General features: G+C 54.1%; 4 protein-coding genes across 4 annotated transcripts in view; 3 read left to right on the forward strand and 1 right to left on the reverse strand.

Moving 5' to 3' along the window:
- LOC119698256 (NAD(P)(+)--arginine ADP-ribosyltransferase 2-like) overlaps positions 1–18,487 on the forward strand; it is a 202,465-nt gene that overhangs the window by 463 nt on the left and 183,515 nt on the right. The gene's annotated exons all lie outside the window — the stretch shown is intronic.
- LOC119696995 (NAD(P)(+)--arginine ADP-ribosyltransferase 2-like) lies at positions 480–1,929 on the forward strand. Its single transcript, XM_038126965.1, has 2 exons — positions 480–1,276; positions 1,894–1,929. Exons 1-2 carry the CDS (start codon positions 509–511, stop codon positions 1,927–1,929), a joined length of 804 nt encoding a protein of 267 aa, XP_037982893.1. The 5' UTR covers positions 480–508.
- LOC119698258 (NAD(P)(+)--arginine ADP-ribosyltransferase 2-like) lies at positions 8,152–14,386 on the reverse strand. Its single transcript, XM_038129973.1, has 2 exons — positions 14,363–14,386; positions 8,152–8,838 (listed from the first exon to the last, which is right to left on the reverse strand). Exons 1-2 carry the CDS (start codon positions 14,384–14,386, stop codon positions 8,152–8,154), a joined length of 711 nt encoding a protein of 236 aa, XP_037985901.1.
- LOC119696996 (NAD(P)(+)--arginine ADP-ribosyltransferase 2-like) lies at positions 14,388–15,761 on the forward strand (the record flags this gene model as incomplete). Its single annotated transcript, XM_038126966.1, has 2 exons — positions 14,388–15,077; positions 15,717–15,761. Coding segments are annotated over 2 exons (735 nt in total), but the record flags the coding sequence as incomplete, so codon positions are not given.

Raw genomic sequence — 18,487 nt, forward strand, 5'->3', positions numbered from 1 at the left:
GGGAGGTCAGGGATTGTTCCCAGGGTTTGGGCTGGGGTGACACTGGCGAGGGTGGGACAAGGAACTGGGAGTAGGGTTGTGGGGCTGGTGGGCGCAGGAATGACTCTGGGAGGGACACAGAGGTGGAGTCCTGGGGGGCATTTTTGGAGAGGGATTGGGGTCCTGGGGGGCACTGCTGGGGGGAGAGGGAGTGACCCCAGAATTTGATGTAATCTCCTCTGGTTCTAGGCGGAGACTAAGGGTTGAGGACATGGGAGCATGGCAGTGGGAGTGGGGTTCTGAAGGTAGTGCAGGAATGACCCCAAGATCTGGGCTCAGCATCCCAGGATGTTTTCAGGGTTCTTCTAGCCAAAGCTGCCCTCCCACCCCAAGGCTGACCCCAGTTCCCCATCTTAAGCCCTCACAGAGGAACATTTCCCATGTGTTCCTTTGTGCCCTAAGTGTCCCCTCAATGTGTACCTCTTTGTCCTTCAGTGTCCCACACTGCTCCTGGTGGCCCCTCCCCACCATGGCCCTCCTGACTCACACCCTGGCACTGCTGGCAATGACCGTGGCCACCGTGGCCATCAAGGTGGTGCCCATGGACATGGCCTGGGATTCCTTCGATGACCGGTATGAGGGCTGTGGCCCTGCCATGAACAAAAATTTGCCATCACTCTACAACTCTGAGTACAAGCAGAATCATTACTTTGCCTGGGGCTGGTATCATGCTGATGCTGAGTGGCGCAAGCGGGGCTCTCCTGTGTCCCCTCTGGCGTCCCAGTGGCAGGCCGTGGCTCTCATGGCATACACGTCGCAGCACTTGTACAAGCAGTTCAACGGTGCTGTGCGCACGGCAGGGCGCTCCAGCCAGGAATACCGGAACAACTTCCACTTCAAAACGCTGCATTTCCTGCTGACCGATGCCCTGGCGACACTGAGGAATGCTCAGAACAGGCAGTGTCACCGCGTGTTCCGGGGCGTGCGTGACATTCGTTTCAAGGCGCAGAAAGGCCAGAGCGTCCGGTTTGGTCAATTCACATCAACCTCGGCACGTAAAGAGATTGCTCTGCAATTTGGGAAAGACACAATATTCGAGGTGTACACATGCCATGGCGCGGACATCCGGCAGTTCTCCATGTATCCAGGGGAAGAGGAGGTGCTGATCCCACCCTTCGAGACCTTTGAGGTCACCAAAGTCATCCGGAATGGGAAGAGGTCACGGATCTGGCTGCGCTCTGCCGGGACCTTCAGCAAATACAACTGCGAGGGCACTGAGGTGACAGCACAGGGGACAGTCTGGGGTGACGGGGAAGCCCACTGTGGCCCTGGGGACACCCATGATAAGGCACAGGGGACAATGATACTCACTGGGCATGGGGGACAGGGACACCCAGTACATTTTTGTGGAGGACACCAAGTGCTGGTGCCATTAAATTTGGGGGCACCCATTGTGGGCACGAGGGCAAGAACACGCATGACAGGGCACAGGGATGGGGATCCCCATATCTGGGTGGGCACATGGACAGGAACACCCCTGCCAGGAGTGGACAGAGACTGGGGCCCGCCCATTCCGACCCTATCCCTCCCCACCAAAGGCAGTGCTGTTGGATGGGCCCCAAGTGCTGAACGTGGGTGGGCCACAATCCCCCATGGCACTCCCTGAAACCCTGTCTCCCTCTGTCATCCCCCCGTGGCACCCCCTGACTACCCCTGACCCCTGTCACCCCAAGCCCATCATGACCACACTGACCTACCTTGCCCTTCTACCCCCATACCCGCCCACCCACGACATCCTGTCACCTGTCACCTCATGGCTCCCATCTCTCCTGCCACCACTAACCCCCCGTTGTGGCTCTTCCTGATCCCCTCCCTCCCCACATGGTTCCCATTATGCCTCTCTTTGTCCTGCAGGTGAGAGCGTCCCCAGGCAGGCTTTTCACCTCCTGAGTACTTCTCATCGTAACCACAGCCCTGGGAAGAGCCATCGGGATCCTCGGAGCTCTAGGCCACCAAGGTCACCGAGGTCTCTGTGGTCACTGTGGCAGCCGTGGCCACCATGATCACCAAGACTCCCTGTAACAAGGCTACCACAGCCACTGTGACCACTCTGCACACCAAGGTCTTGGGGCAAAGCAATTCAATTAAATATTTAAATCATAACAATTCAATTTAATAAATCTGACAAGGCCAGCAAAATGTGACAATTCGTAAGCAGGGCTTGATGTCACTCCCTGCACCAGCACTCATGGGCGCATCTCTTTCTCTCTGCTTTTAGAACGATCCTGGGGGAGCATCCCCTTCCTGAGGGAGGAACTTCCCACACATTTCATTTCCAGGAGGAATACGGGAGAGGAATCTCTTTCTGACAGGGAACTGGACATTCCCAGAGCAGCTGATGTACAGCCAGGCCCAGCTCAGGTGCTTCATCCTCAGTTGTTAGTTCGGGCTTGGTGATTTTGGGTCGTTTTAGCCCAGTTCAGCACCAAAATCAGCACAAGACCCCTCTCAATGCAGCCCCGATGGCCACAAATGGGGCATTGTCCCTCGGCCACATTCCTGGCAGAGCATCCTGCCACATCCAGGACTTTAGGGAGACGTTAAAGGCTGGAAACTGGGAGGTTCAAGAGGGCAAGGGCAGGTCCTGTCCCTGGGGAGTGACCGTCCCCAGTGGCTGTCCTGGCTGGGGGGGATCTGATGGAGCAGCTCTGGAGAAGGACCTGGGGGTTATGGTGGGTGCCCAGTGGAGCTGGCCATGTGGCCTGGAGCCAGGAGGCATGCAGGGTGTATTGGGAAGAGCAGGGCCAGGAGGTCAGGGAGTGATTGGGCCCCTCTGTGCCCAGGCGCACACATCGGGAATGCTGTGTCCAGCTCAGTCCAATGCTGTGTTCAGTTCTAGGCTGTTTGGGACCCAATTCTGTGCTCAGGGATGACACTGCCTGAGCTGGGATGTTGGGCCAGGTGCCCACTCTGGGTCCTTCCAGCCTGACCCATTCTGGGATTTGAGGATTCTGGCAGTTGCAGTTTGGGAATTGTCCACTGGAGGGCAGCAGCGAGCGCGGGAAATCAGCGGCACCGCGCATGCGCTGCCCCCAGCTGCAGTTCCGAGTGCCAACAGCAGGTGGCAGCACGAGCTGCTGGCGCTGCCAAGCGCCCGCCCCGCCCCATCCCGGCCCTGGGGGCTCTGCCATGGTTTGGAATGGAGCCACCTTCAAGCCCGTCCGGTGCCAGATGTCCCATGGCAGGAACATTTTGCCCTGGGCCAGGCTGCTCCAGGCAATGCCCAAACTGACCTTGGCCATAACCAGGGTCAGGGCAGCCACAGCTTCTCTGGGCAGCCTGTGCCAAGGCATCACCACTATCAGAGGGAAGGATTTTATTGGAAAGATGGGTGGGGATGTCTTTGAAAAACAATTCAGCTGGGTGGGTCTTTAGAGAAATTGTTGTCAGTGTCTTCAAATGAGTCTTGATATTTCTACACAAGAAGACATGATGTTTATCACAAACCCTGGTGGTTTAACCAGAAAGTTTGAAGTCCTGAACATTCGGCCAATAAGAGAAATGGGTCCCCACACAGTCTATTCCATAACGCAGACAGCCTGAACTTCTGAACTTTGGGAGAAAATGACAGTTTCAAGGGGGAGGTGGGGTAGGTGGTTTTGGAAGGCCCCACCTTACCAGTTCCTCATCCAATGGGGAAAGGGAGAGGGCAACTTGCGGCCGGGAGTTTGGGATAAAAGTAGGCTCTGCCCTTTCGAAACCTGGAGGGAGAAACCCCGTGGAGGTGTGGCTGTGGAGACTCTGTCCCTTTATTCTAATCAAGTTTCAAAACTGTTTTCTGGACACTTGGCTTTTCGTAATGTGGCTTTTCTCCACTGTCATGGTTTCGCGCTGGCCCAATGCCAGTGCCCCCATGAAAACCTATTCTCCCTGGTGTCGACTGTGAGATGCGATCAGAGACAGAGCAAAGCAGGCCTCCACTTGTAAACAAAGAGGAAAAAAAACTTTATCATAGAACTATAATAAAATGAACACACAGAGCAAAATGGAAACTTCTCAAACATTTTCTCCTCCCCCCATTCAATTTCCCACAGCATAAAACAAAACCTTAGATTTTTATCCAGTCCATCACCCTTCAAATAATCAATTCTTTGTCCATCTCCACCCTTCTGACAATCACCTCTCATTTCATCAAGGAGAGAAGAGTCCCCCTTGTGCCACAGGTTTCCCCTGGAAACACAGCCGAATCCAGTTGTGTTTCCCCGTCACTCAGCACCACACTTTGTGACTTCTTCCTTCCATGTTCAGTGCTCTCACCACTGCACATGGACCAGAGCTGCTTTTAGCGTTTCCCTTTTCAAGGATGCTTCGCCCAGTTCCAGGAGAAAACGACAGTCTCTCACCTTTTTGGGACACTAGTCCCCCCCAATATTTCACCCCCTGGGGCCGAGGGGTCTCGAGAGCACCATCACCTCATCACCTGTCGTCTCCGCTCACATCACTCCTTTGGCACCAAGCCATCGCCTCCCCCTAAAATGCAGTCTCTGTATTACAGGAAAGGTTCTGTCCATGGCCATACAAGAAAAGTCCAGCCAAAAGCCACTCTATCATCTCCTCCACCTAGGATTCTTCTCAACTTCTCTCAGTCGTTCTTCAGCCTTCACAGCTTTCATCACACTTGCGTATTTCCTCTTACTTTATCTCCGTCTCCCTTCTCTTTCAACTTCCGGAGAATCAGCATTGGCAAAGTTTCCATCATCCCACAAAAGAGTTAAAATCACAGTCTCTACTTATCCCGAACTCCCACGCTGGCTCTGCCGGGCACTCTTCCCACTGCCCCCCCCCTTCCTCCTTTTCAGCCAGGCCAGTGCTATCAAATTTCAAGGTAGCACTGGCACCTCTCTCTCTCTCTTTCTCTCTCTCCCGAGGAAGGGGGGCTGCCCGATGCCTCTCAGAGTTCTTCTACTCTTCCATCTCTGTGGGGAACTCACTCTTATCCAAACCATCGCCTCCCGTCTCTGCCCAAGGCTCCGGCCTACCTCCCTCCAGCCTCGTAGCTTCCCCTCCCCCGCCCAGCCCAAAGCTGGGCAGGGGAGGTCTGACCTTCTCCATCCACCAAAACCAAAAGGAAAGTTCCCCTAGAAGTTCCTTGCTTTTAACCCCTTTGTTCTCAGAAGCCTATCCATATCCTCAATGGCCAAACCAGGTGCCAATATTCACATCTGAGCACCTATTGGTTTAACCACCACCAGCTCCCAAAAACTCACTTCCTCTCAAACCACAACACCAGGATCAGCTCTGGTGCTTCACCCTCAGTTGTCAGTTCGAGGTTGGTGATTTGGGCTGATTTTAGCCCAATTCAGCACACAAATCAGCACCAGACCCCTCTCAATGCAGCCCTGTTGGTCACAAATGGGGCATTGTCCCTTGGCCACATTCCAGGCAGAGCATCCTTACAAATCGTGCAGTTCAGGGGGACCTTAAAGGCTGGACATTGGGAGGTTCAAGAGGGCAAGGGCAGGTCCTGTCCCTGGGAAGGGACCATCCCCAGTGGCTGTCCAGGCAGGATGGAACATACTAGAGCAGCTCAGGGGAAGGACCAGGGTTTGCTGGTGGGTGCCCAGTGGAGCTGGCTGTGTGTCCTGGGGCCAGGAGGGATGCAGGGGGCATTGGGAAGAGCAGGGCCCAGGAATTCAGGAAGCGTTTGTACCCCTCTACCCTTCCCAGTGATGCACATCAGGATTGCTGTGTCCAGCTCCACCCATTGCTATATCCAGTTCTGCCCAGTGCCATGTCCTGTTCTGGCCTGCTCAGTAACCAATCTTTTGCTCAGGGATGACACTGCCTGAGCTGGGAGGTTGGGCCAGGTGCCCACTCTGGGTCCTTCCAGCCTGACCCATTCTGGGATTTGGGGATTCTGGCAGTTGCAGTTTGGGAATTGTCCACCAGAGGGCAGCAGCAAGTGCGGGAACCCATGTATAACAATGCTGTGGCTGCTGCATCCCTGGCCGTGTCCAGGACCAGGTTGGTCAGGGCCTGGAGCAGCCTGGCCCAGGGGAAGATGTCCCTGCCCATGGCAGGGCTGGCACCGGACGGGCTTGAAGGTGGCTCCATCCCAAAGCATGGCAGAGCCCCCGGGGCCGGGATGGAGTGGGGCAGGCACTCGGCAGCACCAGCAGCTCGTGCTGCCGCCTGCTGTTGGCACCCGGAACTGCAGCTGGGGGCGGCGCATGCGCAGTTCCGCTGATTTCCTGCGCTCGCTGCTGCCCTCCGGTGGACAATTCCCAAACTGCAACTGCCAGAATCCCCAAATCCCAGAATGGGTCAGGCTGGATGGATCCAGAGTGGGCACCTGGCTCAGCCTCCCAGCTCAGGCAGCATCATGACTGAGCCCAGGATGGGGTCCCGAGCAGCCCAGAACAGGATGTGGCACTGGACAGAACTGGATACAGCACTGGACAGAGCTGGACACAGCATTCCTGTTGTGCCTCACTGGGAAGGGCAAAGAGGCTCGATCACTCATTGACCACCAGGCCCTGCTCCTCCTGATACCCCATGGATCCCTCCTGGCCACAGGCTGCACAGCCAGCTCCACTGGTATCTCACCAAAATCCCCAAGTCCTTCTCCAGAGCTGCTCCTTTAGATGCCCCACCCAGCCAGGACAGCCACTGGGGACTCTCCCTCCCGAGGGACAGGACCTGCCCTTGCCCTCTTGAACCTCCCAATTTCCAGCCTTTAAGGTCCCCCTAAAGTCCTGGATGTGGCAGGATGCTCTGCCTGGAATGTGGCCAAGGGACAATGCCCCATTTGTGGCCAACGGGGCTGCATTGAGAGCGGTCTGGTGCTGATTTTGGTGCTGAATTGGGCTAAAACCAGCCCAAATCACCAAGCCCGAACTAACAACTGAGGATGAAGCACCAGAGTTGGGCCTGGCCATCCATCACCACCTTGGGAATGTTCAGTCCCCTCTCAGACAGAGATTCCTCTCCCCTGTTCCTCCTGGAAATGAAATGTGTGTCAGGTTCCTCCCTTAGGCTGGGGGTGCTCCCTCAGGATTCTCCTCTAGGCAGAGGGAGACGTTCCCACCAGCATTGGTGATAGGAGTGACATCGAGCCCTCATTAGAATTGACCACTTTTTGCTGGCTTGGACAGATTTTCTTAATAGAATTGTTGTGATTGAATCATTTATTAAAATGGCTTTACACAATGGCCTTCGTGTGTACAGTGGAGAGAGCCTTGTGGTAGCCGTGTGGTTCAGGGAGTCTGTGCGATCGTGGTAGCTACACTGACTACAGAGTCCTCGGTGACCTTGGTGGCCTCGTGGCTTAGAGGGTCCCGGTGGCCACTGCCAGGGCTGCGGTCGACAAGAGAAGTCCTCCTTGGTGCAAGGGCGCCCTGGGGATGCTCCCAACTGGAGGACAAAGAGGCAAGTCAGGAAGACCATATGGGGAGTGAGGAGGTTGGCCATAATGTAGGGTAAGGGGTGAAAGCAATCATCGGGCCACGAGGTGACATGTGACAGGGTGTCAAGGTAGGCACAGAGGGGTACGGGGACTAGGGAGGTCAGGGAAGGTCATGGTGGCCTTGGGGGTGACAGGGGTTTGGGGAAGTCACGGGGCACCACGGCGGGTGACAGAGGGTGACAGGGGCTCAAGAAGTGCCATGAGGGGTCTTGGCCCAGTGATGTCCAGCACACAGAGCCTGTCCCCACAGCACTGGCTTTGGCAGGGTCATAGCTTGACATTGGAGGAAGTTAGGGCAGCGAGGCAAAAGATTTTTATGTAAGTGATAGTTTGTTAAACCATTAAGAAGTCGGATGCACCTCTGTCAAAAAGAAACATCTGTCCCTGTCCCTGTCCCTGTCCCTGTCCCTGTCCCTGTCCCTATCTCCTCCGAGATGTGAGGGTCTCCATCCCTCTGCCCTGTCATGGGTGTCCCCTGTCCACAGTGGGTGTCCCCAGTGCTGAGTGTCCCAGTCCCCACATTCTCACTGGGTGTTCCCTGTCCTTGTCCCCAGCTGTGGGTGTCCTTGTCCACCCAAATACTGGGTGTCCCCATTTCCCTGTCCCCAGTCCCCAGGGTCTGTCATTGTCCTCTGAGCCTTATCATGGGTGTCCCCATGCCCTCACTGGGTGTCCCCATGCCCCAGGCTGTCCCCTGTGGCATCACCTCACAGCAATGCGCAGTTGTGTTTGCTGAAGACCCCGGTGGAGCGGAGACTGATCCACGTCCTCTTCCCATTCTGGGTGACTTTGGTGACCTCAAAGGTTTCATATGGTGGGATCAACACCTCACGGTTGCTAGGATCATAGGAAAAAGCCTGGATGTCCACACCGTGGCAGGTATGAAGCTGTAACATTGTGTCTGTCCCATAATGCTGGGCAACCTCTTTGCTCAGTGATGTCGATGTGAATTGACCAAACCGGACCTTCTGGCCACGCCGTGCCTTGAAAAGAACGTCACGCACACCCCGGAACACATGGCGACACTGCCCGTTCTGAGCGTGCCTCAGTGTCACCAGGGCCTGGGTCAGCAGGAAATGCAGCGTTTTGAAGTGGAAGTTGTTCCGGTATTCCTGGCGGGAGCGCCCGGCCATGTGCACAGCAGCATTGAAGTCCTTGTATAGGTACTTCATTGTGTAGGCCATGACAGCGATGGCCTGGGCTGGGGACGCCAGAGGGGACACACGGGAGCCCCGCTTGCGCCACTCAGCCTCGGCCTTCACCCAGGTCTTGGCAAAGAGAGGATTCTTCTGGAACTCAAAGTTGTAGAGGGATGGAAATGCTGCGATCATGGCAGGGCCACAGCCCCGGTACTGGTCATCAAAGGAGTCCTGGGCCATGTCCAGGGGCACCACCTTGATGGCCACAGTGGCCATGGTCATTGCCAGCAGTGCCAGGGTGTGAGCCAGGAGGGCCATGGTGGGGTGAGGCCACCAGGAGTTGTGTGGGACACTGGGGGACAAAGAGGGACACACTCAGGGGACAATAAGGGCACACAGGGACACATGGGAAGCATTCCTCGATGAGGGGCTGAGGAGGGGCCCTGGTGTCAGCCTGGGGCAGGGCTGAGGGACAGCCTGGTAGAGAAGACCTGTGGACACATCCTGGGATGCTGATCCCAAATCCTTGGCTTGTTCCTGAACTCCACAGTGCCCCTCAGACCCCCCAGACAACAATCCAACACCCATGGTCCCACGTCCCCAACCACTGGTGTCCCCCTGGTGACCCCAGGAACTTGATCCAAATTCTCGGGCCACTCCCTGTCCCCCCAGCAATGTCCACCATGACCCCAATCCCACTACGACAATGCTCCCCCTGGACCTGACTTTTGTGGGCTCTCAGTCATCCCAGTGCCCACACGCCCCACAACCCCCCTCCCAGTCTTGTGTCCCCCTTAGTGTCACCCTAGACACCCTGCAGTTCCCCAGCCCAAACCCTGGGAACAATCCCTGACCTCCCCAGTGGCCCCTCAGTGCCCCACCACTATCCAATCCCAATCCCAGTCCTGTGTTTACCCTCCTCGAGTCCCCCCAGTGCTCCGCAGGAACTCAGTCCTCATCCTACACCTCTTTAGACCTCTTGTGAATCCAGGCCCCCCAAGAACCTCACCCAAATTCCTGAAGCCACTGTCTACCCCACCCCAGTGTGCCCCTCAGCCCTCTCCCATACCCAGTCAAGCTCCCAGTCCCATGACCCCTTTTGCATCAACCCGGGACCCCAACCCAAATCTGGGCATCACCTCCTGACCCCACAAGGTCCCGCTGAGGCCACCTATGGACCCACTCTGCAACCCCAGTCCCACGTCCCTCCCTCAAATGTCCCCAGGGCTCCCCGCAAGTCCCTGATACCAAAATCAGCCGGAGTGAACTCCCTGATGGAACTGGAGGTATCAGAAAGCCGGAATTCTTTCTCAGCTTGCACTCACAGCAGATCTCTCCTGGTCCTGCAGCTCAAGGGGGGGACTTTGCCACAGGGTATTTATCCACCACAATTATAAATATTCATTACAATCAGCTTCTTATCTAATACAGAATCAGCACTTTCTCAAGAAGTAATTTGCATGGCTCCACCTCTCACTCAAAGATCTTTGATGCTCCTGGAGGGCCATAAAAATGGGGTCTCTGGGGGCCAATTCCACTGAGTGCCCCAATAGCCCAGATGACCTCACCTGCAACTTTTGCTCCGGGCAGGTGCTGCTCATCCTGTGGTACAGAATTTACCAAAAAACCCTAATTGGAGTTCCCTTTACCTTGTGATTCTCCAAGGACTCCATCCACATTCATCCTGTGCATCCACACTTTTACATCCTTTTCATGCTTTTGCCAGGCCAGGCAGTCTTTAAGCTCTATCCAGCACCTCCAGGGGAACTGAAACTTTCTATTTTATTTCTATTAACTGACACTTCAGAGGAGACCTGTGGGGTGCTTTTCCAAACAACTCAATCAGCCAGGAGTGGCACAGATGAATGTGGGTCATAGCAGTGACAGTTCTCCTCATCCAAGAGGCCAGGAAATCCAATGTGGGACAAAAGTTTATGGCATATACTCTGCTCGCCGTAACTGCAAGAAGTTGTGGAACAAGGGGCGGAGCTCGATGTGTTACAAAGAGCTCTGGAATTGGCAGTGAGAAAAAGAGCAAACACAGGAACTCACTTGCCATCTGCTTTGAGCATTGCTCATGCCCATGGAACCATATGCAAAAAAAGAAGTCAATAATCAGCACAGGGATCTCCAATTAAAAACAAAGAACAAATATTGATCCTACTTGATTCCACCCAGCTGCCCAAAGGAGTGGCCACTCTACAATCCAGGGCACAGCAGCTTGGAGATTGAAAAATCAGTGTGTGAAATAGACTTGCAATAAAGCTGCACGAGAGTTTCCACAACAAATCATCCTGGTGTTAGTTCCTGAGAAAGGAATTTCACTGCCAGAGGTGAGGTCTGGATAGAGGTGGGCAGATTGAAAATTGGCTGCTTGTCTAAAAGCCCACAATAAAGAGGATGGGTGGATGGGTGGGTGAGAAGTAATTCCCAATAATCAGGTCAGGCCCACTCCAACTGATGCTGCAATTTGTAAAGGAGAAAAGCAGCAGCAAAGCTCTGGGGAATCGATGCGATGGGGACCGGTCTGTGGCCTCAGATCCTCAGTGTCTTATAGGACAAAACTGCCATGTCTGTTGCAGAGCAATGCCTGATATGCCTTAAAAAGAACCCTTTGAATTCAAAACCATCACCTTCAGGCATCACTGAAAGAGGAAACACTCCCAGGGATTACTGGCTGTGGGAATAGAAAGACAGAAACTTCCCGCCATTTCAGGAGGGTTTGATCTGCAGCCTTGAAAGGAGCTTGAATTGATGTAAGAATAAAGTACACAGACATTAAGTAGAAAAATCCTAAACTTAGAAACTATGTTTCTATAGCTGTGAGTAAGAATATGCCTTAAGTAAGTAAGAAACTGTATTGGGTAAGATGGTGAGGGGTCTGTAGTGCAGCAATGTGATTGCACAGTGTAAGTGAAGAGTTTAGGAGTTACAATAGAGACATCTGTGTGCACGTGAGTTAGAAGCCCAGTGGGTAAAAACATCTGCAGTGCAGTAGAAGTGAATAAAGGTGATCGGTGATAGAAAAGCAAAAGAACAGTCCATCGGATTAGAACGCTATCTAGTGTCTTGCAACAAAGAACTTGTGACTACTTTGTGCTATGGCCAACTGCCTGCTCCTCTAAAATCTCATGGCCTCTGAGTCTGCTGTTTATCTGAGCAATGAATCCAATGGTAGCCCATCAGTAGTCCCATCTCCTCATTAAAAGCGGCAGCAATGATAACTGGCAAATGGATTTTCTGAGCTACCATGCCAACATGGGCTCAGGTATCTCCTGGTATTGGTGGATTCCTTCTTGAGGAGTCCAGAACTTCTTCTGTCACACCAACAAGGTAGGCAAAGTCACCCAGGTGAGTTCCCACCCGCTCCTCCAAGAGATCATCCCTAGTTTCAAGGTGCCTACAGGGATGTCATCTGATAGGGGATGCTATTTGGTATCTGAGGTGTGACAGCAATGCAGTGAGCAGCTGGGAGTGGGACTGGGGGGAACTTGGAGCTTGTAGGACAGTGGGAGCAGGATTGGGGTGTTGAGAGTTGCGAAAGAGGAGAAAGCAAAGAAAGTTTCAGTTCCCCTGAAGGGGCTGGGTAGAGTTTAAAGACTGACTGGCAAAAGAAAAAAGAGGATTTAAAAGTGTGTATATGCAGCATGAATGTGGAGGCGACTGGGAGCAACCATCCTCTTTATGGTGGGCTTTTAGATAAGGAGCCAATTTTCAACCTGCCCAACCCTATCCAGACCTCACCTCTGGCAGTGAAATTCCTTTCTCAGGAATTAACACCAGGATGCTTTGTTGCGGAAACTCTCGTGCAGCTTTATTGCAAGTCTTTTCCCCACAGGGATTTGTCAATCCCCAAGCTGGTGTGCCCTGGATTTTAGTGCGGCCACTTCTTTCAGGAGCTGGATGTAATCAAGGAGGGACAATATTTGTTGTTTATATTTAATCGGAGATACTTGCGCTGTTAATTGACTTCTTGCGCTGTTAATTGACTTCTTTTTTTGCATATGGTTCCATGGGCATGAGCAATGCTCAAAGCAGATGGCAAGTGAGTTCCTGTGTTTGCTCTTCTTCTCACTGCCAATTCCAGAGCTCTTTGTAATACTGCAAACTCCACCCCTTGTTCCACATCTTCTTGCAGCTATGGCAAGCAGAGTATATGCCATAAACTTTTATCTCACATTGGATTTCCTGGCCTCTTGGATGAGGAGAACTGTCGCTGCTATGACCCACATTCATCTGGGCCACTCCTGGCTGATTGAGTTGTTTGGAAAAGCACCCCACAGGTCTCCTCTGAAGTGCCAGTTGATAGAAATCAAATAGAAAGTTTCAGTTCCCCTGGAGGTGCTGGACAGAGCTTAAAGACTGCCTGGCCAAAGCATGAAAAGATGAAAATGGATGGATACGGAGGATGAATGTGGCTGGAATCAGTGGTGAAACAGTAAAGGGAACTCCAATGAGGGATTTTTGGCAAGTTCTGTACCACAGGATGAGCAGCACCTGCCCAGAGCAAAAGTTGCAGGTGAGGTCATCTGGGATATTGGGGCACTCAGAGAAAATGGACCTCAGAGACCCCATTCTTATGGCCCTCCAGTTCCATCAAAGAATTTCCAAAAAGTGGTGGAGCCATGCGAATTACTTCTTGAGAAAGTGCTGATTCTGTATTCGATAAGAAGTTCATTGTAATGAATATTTATCATTGTGGTGGATAAATACCCCGTGGCAAAGTCCCCCTTGAGCTGCAGGACCAGGAGAGATCTGCTGTGAGTGCGAGCTGAGAAAGAATTCCGGCTTTCTGATTCCTCCAGTTCCATCAGGGAGTTCACTCTGGCTGATTTCGGTATCAGGGACCTGGGCAGAGCCCTGGGGACACTTGAGGGAGGGACATGGGACTGGGGTTGCAGAGTGGGGCCATGGGGGTCTCCGGCAGGACCTTGTGGGGCCAGGGAGTGATCCCAGATTTGGGTTGGTGTCCCGGGGCGACACCCAAGGGCTCCTGGGACTGGGAGCTTGACTGGGGTGTGGGAGAGGGCTGAGGGGCACACTGGGATGGGTGAGGCAGTGGCTTTAGGATTTTGGGTATGGTTCCTGAGGACCCTGGATTCACAAGAGGTCTAAAGAGGTGTAGGATGCGAACTGAGTTCCTGGGGAGCGCTGGGGGGAATCCAGAAGGGTAAACACAGGACTGGGATTGGGACTGGCGAGTGGTGGGGCACTGAGGGGCCACTGGGGAGGTCAGGGATTGTCCCCAGGGTTTGGGCTGGGGAACTGCAGAGTGTCTGGGGTGCCACTAATGGGAGAAGGGACATGGTACTGGGAATGTGTTTGTGGGACTGGGGGGGCACACAGGGACACTGGAGGGGGCTCAGAGGTGGGATTCAGAGGGTCACTGCTGGGGGGACAGGGAGTGGCCCCAGAATTTGGACCAAGTTCCTGGTGCTCACGAGGGGGAAAGCAGTGGCAGAAGACATGGGACCCTGGGAGTGGAATTGTTGTCCTGGGGTTCTGAGGGGCACTGTGGAGTTCTGGAATGACCCCAGAATTTGGGATCAGCATTCCAGGATGTGTCCACAGGTCCTCTGGATGGAGCTGCCCCTCAGCCCTGCTCTAGGCTGACACCAGGGCTCCTCCTCAGCCCCTCATCGAGGAACCCTTCCTATGTAGCCCCATATGCCCTAAGTGTCACCTGAGTGTGTCCCTCTTTGTCCCCCAGTGTCCCACACTGCTTGTTGACATCCCTCCCCACCATGGCCCTCCTGGCTGGCACCCTGGCACTGCTGGCAATGACCGTGGCCAGCGTGGCCATCAAGGTGGTGCCCCTGGACATGGCCAAGGACTCCTTCGATGACCAGTACCGGGGCTGCGGCCCTGCCATGATCGCAGAGTTGCCGCACCTCTACAGCTTTGAGCACGTGATGAATTATGTCTTTGCCAATGGCTGGTATCATGCTGATGCTGAGTGGAAAAAACGGGGCTCTCCTGTGTCTCCTCTGGCGACTCCATGGCATGGCATCGTCCTCATGGCCTACACATCCCAGGACGTGTACAAGGAGTTCAACGCGGCCATGCGCATGGCCGGGCGCTCCCTCCAGGAATACCGGAACAGCTTCCATTTCAAAACGCTGCATTTCCTGCTGACCCAGGCAGTGGTGACACTGAGGCACGCTCAGAAAGCAAAGTGTCACCACGTGTTCCGGGGCGTGCGTGACATTCGTTTCCAGGCGCAGAAAGGCCGGAAGGTCCGGTTTGGTCAATTTGCTTCGGCATCGCCACATAAAGAGGTTGCTCTGCACTTTGGCACAGACACAATTTTTGAGGTGTACACATGCCATGGCGTGAACATCCAGAAGTTCTCCATGTATCCAGGGGAGGAGGAGGTGCTGATCCCTCCATTCGAGACCTTCGAGGTCACCAAAGTCATCCGGAATGGGAAGAGGTCACGGATCTGGCTGCGCTCTGCCGGGACCTTCAGCAAATACAACTGCGAGGGCACTGAGGTGACAGCACAGGGGACAGTCTGGGGTGACGGGGAAGCCCACTGTGGCCCTGGGGACACCCATGATAAGGCACAGGGGACAATGATACTCACTGGGCATGGGGGACAGGGACACCCAGTACATTTTTGTGGAGGACACCCAGTGCTGCTGCCATTAAATTTGGGGGCACCCATTGTGGGCACGAGGGCAAGAACACGCATGACAGGGCACAGGGATGGGGATCCCCATATCTGGGTGGGCACATGGACAGGAACACCCCTGCCAGGAGTGGACAGAGACTGGGGCCCGCCCATTCCGACCCTATCCCTCCCCACCAAAGGCAGTGCTGTTGGATGGGCCCCAAGTGCTGAACGTGGGTGGGCCACAATCCCCCATGGCACTCCCTGAAACCCTGTCTCCCTCTGTCATCCCCCTGTGGCACCCCCTGACTACCCCTGACCTCTGTCACCCCAAGCCCATCATGCTCCCACTGACCTACCTTGCCCTTCTACCCCCCTATACCCGCCCACCCACGACATCCTGTCACCTGTCACCTCATGGCTCCCATCTCTCCTGCCACCCCTAACCCCCCGTTATGGCTCTTCCTGATCCCCTCCCTCCCCACATGGTCTCCCATTATTCCCCTCTTTGTTCCCCCAGGTGGCAGTGTCCCCAAGCAACCTTGACATCTCCAAGGATTCCTGATTGCCACCAGAGCCCTGGCAGGAGCCATCAGGATCCTCTGAGCTCTAGGTCACCAAGGTCACCGAGGTCTCTGTGGTCACTGTGGCAGCCGTGGCCACCATGATCACCAAGACTCCCTCAGCGCCAAGGCTACCACAGCCACTGTGACCACTGTGCACACCAAGGTCATTGTGCAAAGCAATTCAATTAAATATTTAAATCATAACAATTCAATTTAATAAATCTGACAAGGCCAGCAAAATGTGACAATTCATAAGCAGGGCTTGATGTCACTCCCCACATCAGCCCTCCCTGGTGCATCTCTTTCTCTCTGCCTCGAGAAGGATCCTTGGGGAGCATCCCCTTCCCGAGGGAGGAACTTCCAACACATTTCATTTCCAGGAGGAACAGGGGAGAGGAATCTCTTTCTGACAAGGAACTGAACATTCCCACTGTCAGCTGATGTACAGCCAGGTCCAGCTCTGCTGCTTCATCCTCAGTTGTCAATTTGAGGTTGGTGATTTTGGCTGGTTTTAGCCCAATTCAGCAGCAAAATCAGCAAAATACCCCTCTCAGTGCAGCTCCAATGGCCACAAATGGGGCATTGTCCCTTGGCCACATTCCTGGCAGAGCATCCTGCCACATCCAGGACTTTAGGGGGACCTTAAAGGCTGGAAATTGGGAGGTTCAAGAGGGCAAGGGCCAGTCCTGTCCCTGGGGAGGGACCGTCCGCAGTGCGAGTCCTGGCTGGGGGGGATCTGATGGAGCAGCTCTGGAGAAGGACCTGGGGGTTTTGGTGGGTGCCCAGTGGCACACATCGGGAATGCTGTGTCCAGCGCGGCCCAGTGCTGTGTCCAGTTCCAGGTTGGTTTGGACCCAACCCTGATCTCAGTGATGGTGCTGCCTGAGCTGGGAGGTTGGGCCAGGTGCCCACTCTGGGTCCTTCCAGCCTGACCCATTCTGGGATTTGGGGATTCTGGCAGTTGTGATTTGGGAATTGTCCACCGGAGGGCAGCAGCAAGCGCGGGCAATCAGCGGCACTGCGCATGCGCCGCCCCCAGCTGCAGTTCCGGGTGCCAACAGCAGGCGGCAGCACGAGCTGCTGGCGCTGCCAAGCACCCGCCCCGCCCCATCCCGGCCCTGGGGGCTCTGCCATGCTTTGGGATGGAGCCACCTTCAAGCCCGTCCGGTGCCAGCCCTGCCATGGGCAGGGACATCTTCCCCTGGGCCAGGCTGCTCCAGGCTCTGCCCAGCCTGGCCTTGGCCATGACCAGGGTCAGGGCAGCCACAGCTTCTCTGGGCAGCCTGTCCCAAGGCATCACCACTATCAAAGGGAAGGATTTTATAGGAAAGAAGGGTGGGGATGTCTTTGAAAAACAATTCAGTTGGGGGGTCTTTAGGAGAAATTGTTGCCAGTGTCTTCAAATGAGTCTTGATATTTCTACACAAGAAGACATGATGTTTATCACAAACCCTGGTGGTTTAACCAGAAAGTTTGAAGTCCTGAACATTCGGCCAATAAGAGAAATGGGTCCCCACACAGTCTATTCCATAACGCAGACAGCCTGAACTTCTGAACTTTGGGAGAAAATGACAGTTTCAAGGGGGAGGTGGGGTATGTGGTTTGGGAAGGCCCCACCTTACCGGTTCCTCAGCCAATGGGGAAAGGGAGAGGTCAGCTTGCGGCTGGGAGTTTGGGATAAAAGTAAGCTCTGCCCTTTCGAAACCTCGAGGGAGAAACCCCGTGGAGGTGTGGCTGTGGAGACTCTGTCCCTTTATTCTAATCAAGTTTCAAAACTGTTTTCTGGACACTTGGCTTTTCATAATGTGGCTTTTCTCCACACACTGAAGGTGCTGGGTAGAGCTTAAAGTCTGACGGGCAAAAATGATAAAAGGATTGAAAAGAATTTACACAGGACAATAAAAGTGGCTCAAAGCAGTGGAGAATAGATAAAGGGAACTCCGGTGGGGTTTTTGGCAAATTCTGTACCACAGAAGGAGCAGTGCCTGATGAAATGAAAAGTTCAGATGAGATCATCTGAGATATTGGGCCACTCAGTGAAAACAACCTCCTGATCACTTTATAGGAACTCTCCAGGAAAATAAGAGGATTTCTGGAGAGAGGTGGAGTCATGCCAATTCCTTACAGGCAAAGTGCTGGTTTTGTATTAGCTAAGAAGCCCATTTTAAGGAATATTTGTAATTACAGTGGATAGATTCCATGTGGCAATGTGGATCGATTCCCCGTGGAATCCTTTGCATCCCTTCCCCTCAGAGAAATTCCCAGGGCTACCATAGAGTTTTCCCCACCTAGGCTGAAAGAGAGGACTTCCCCCTGGAGTCTTGCACAATGCTATGATTTACCCCAGTTGCTTTCCCCATATGTCCCACATTCTCGTGGTTTCTCCTCTCCCTGTTTCCTCCTTGGTTGTGGTGTCCCTGGTGGCCAGCCCCGCTTTCCCCTAGGCCGATGCCCTTTGCCCTGCCCTTTGTACTGCCCCTGGACCCTCAGATCATTGTCTGCTGGCCCCAACTTAATCTTGTGCAGCCCACGTGGCCAGGTCTTTTGTCCCTGATTCCCCTTCGGTGGGCTGCAATAAACCTTTCCTGGAACTTGTCACACAAAGGGCCCTTCTGACTCTCTTTGCTGAGCCAGCCGTGGTGAGTGTGGTGTGTGGACTTGACTGCCTTGCCTGAATGCTTACCCAAGTGGCTTTTCCATGGGAGATGCTTATTGGGAAATAGGT

This window comes from Motacilla alba, chromosome 2 (genome assembly GCF_015832195.1).
Source record: "Motacilla alba alba isolate MOTALB_02 chromosome 2, Motacilla_alba_V1.0_pri, whole genome shotgun sequence".
Lineage (NCBI taxonomy): Eukaryota > Metazoa > Chordata > Aves > Passeriformes > Motacillidae > Motacilla > Motacilla alba.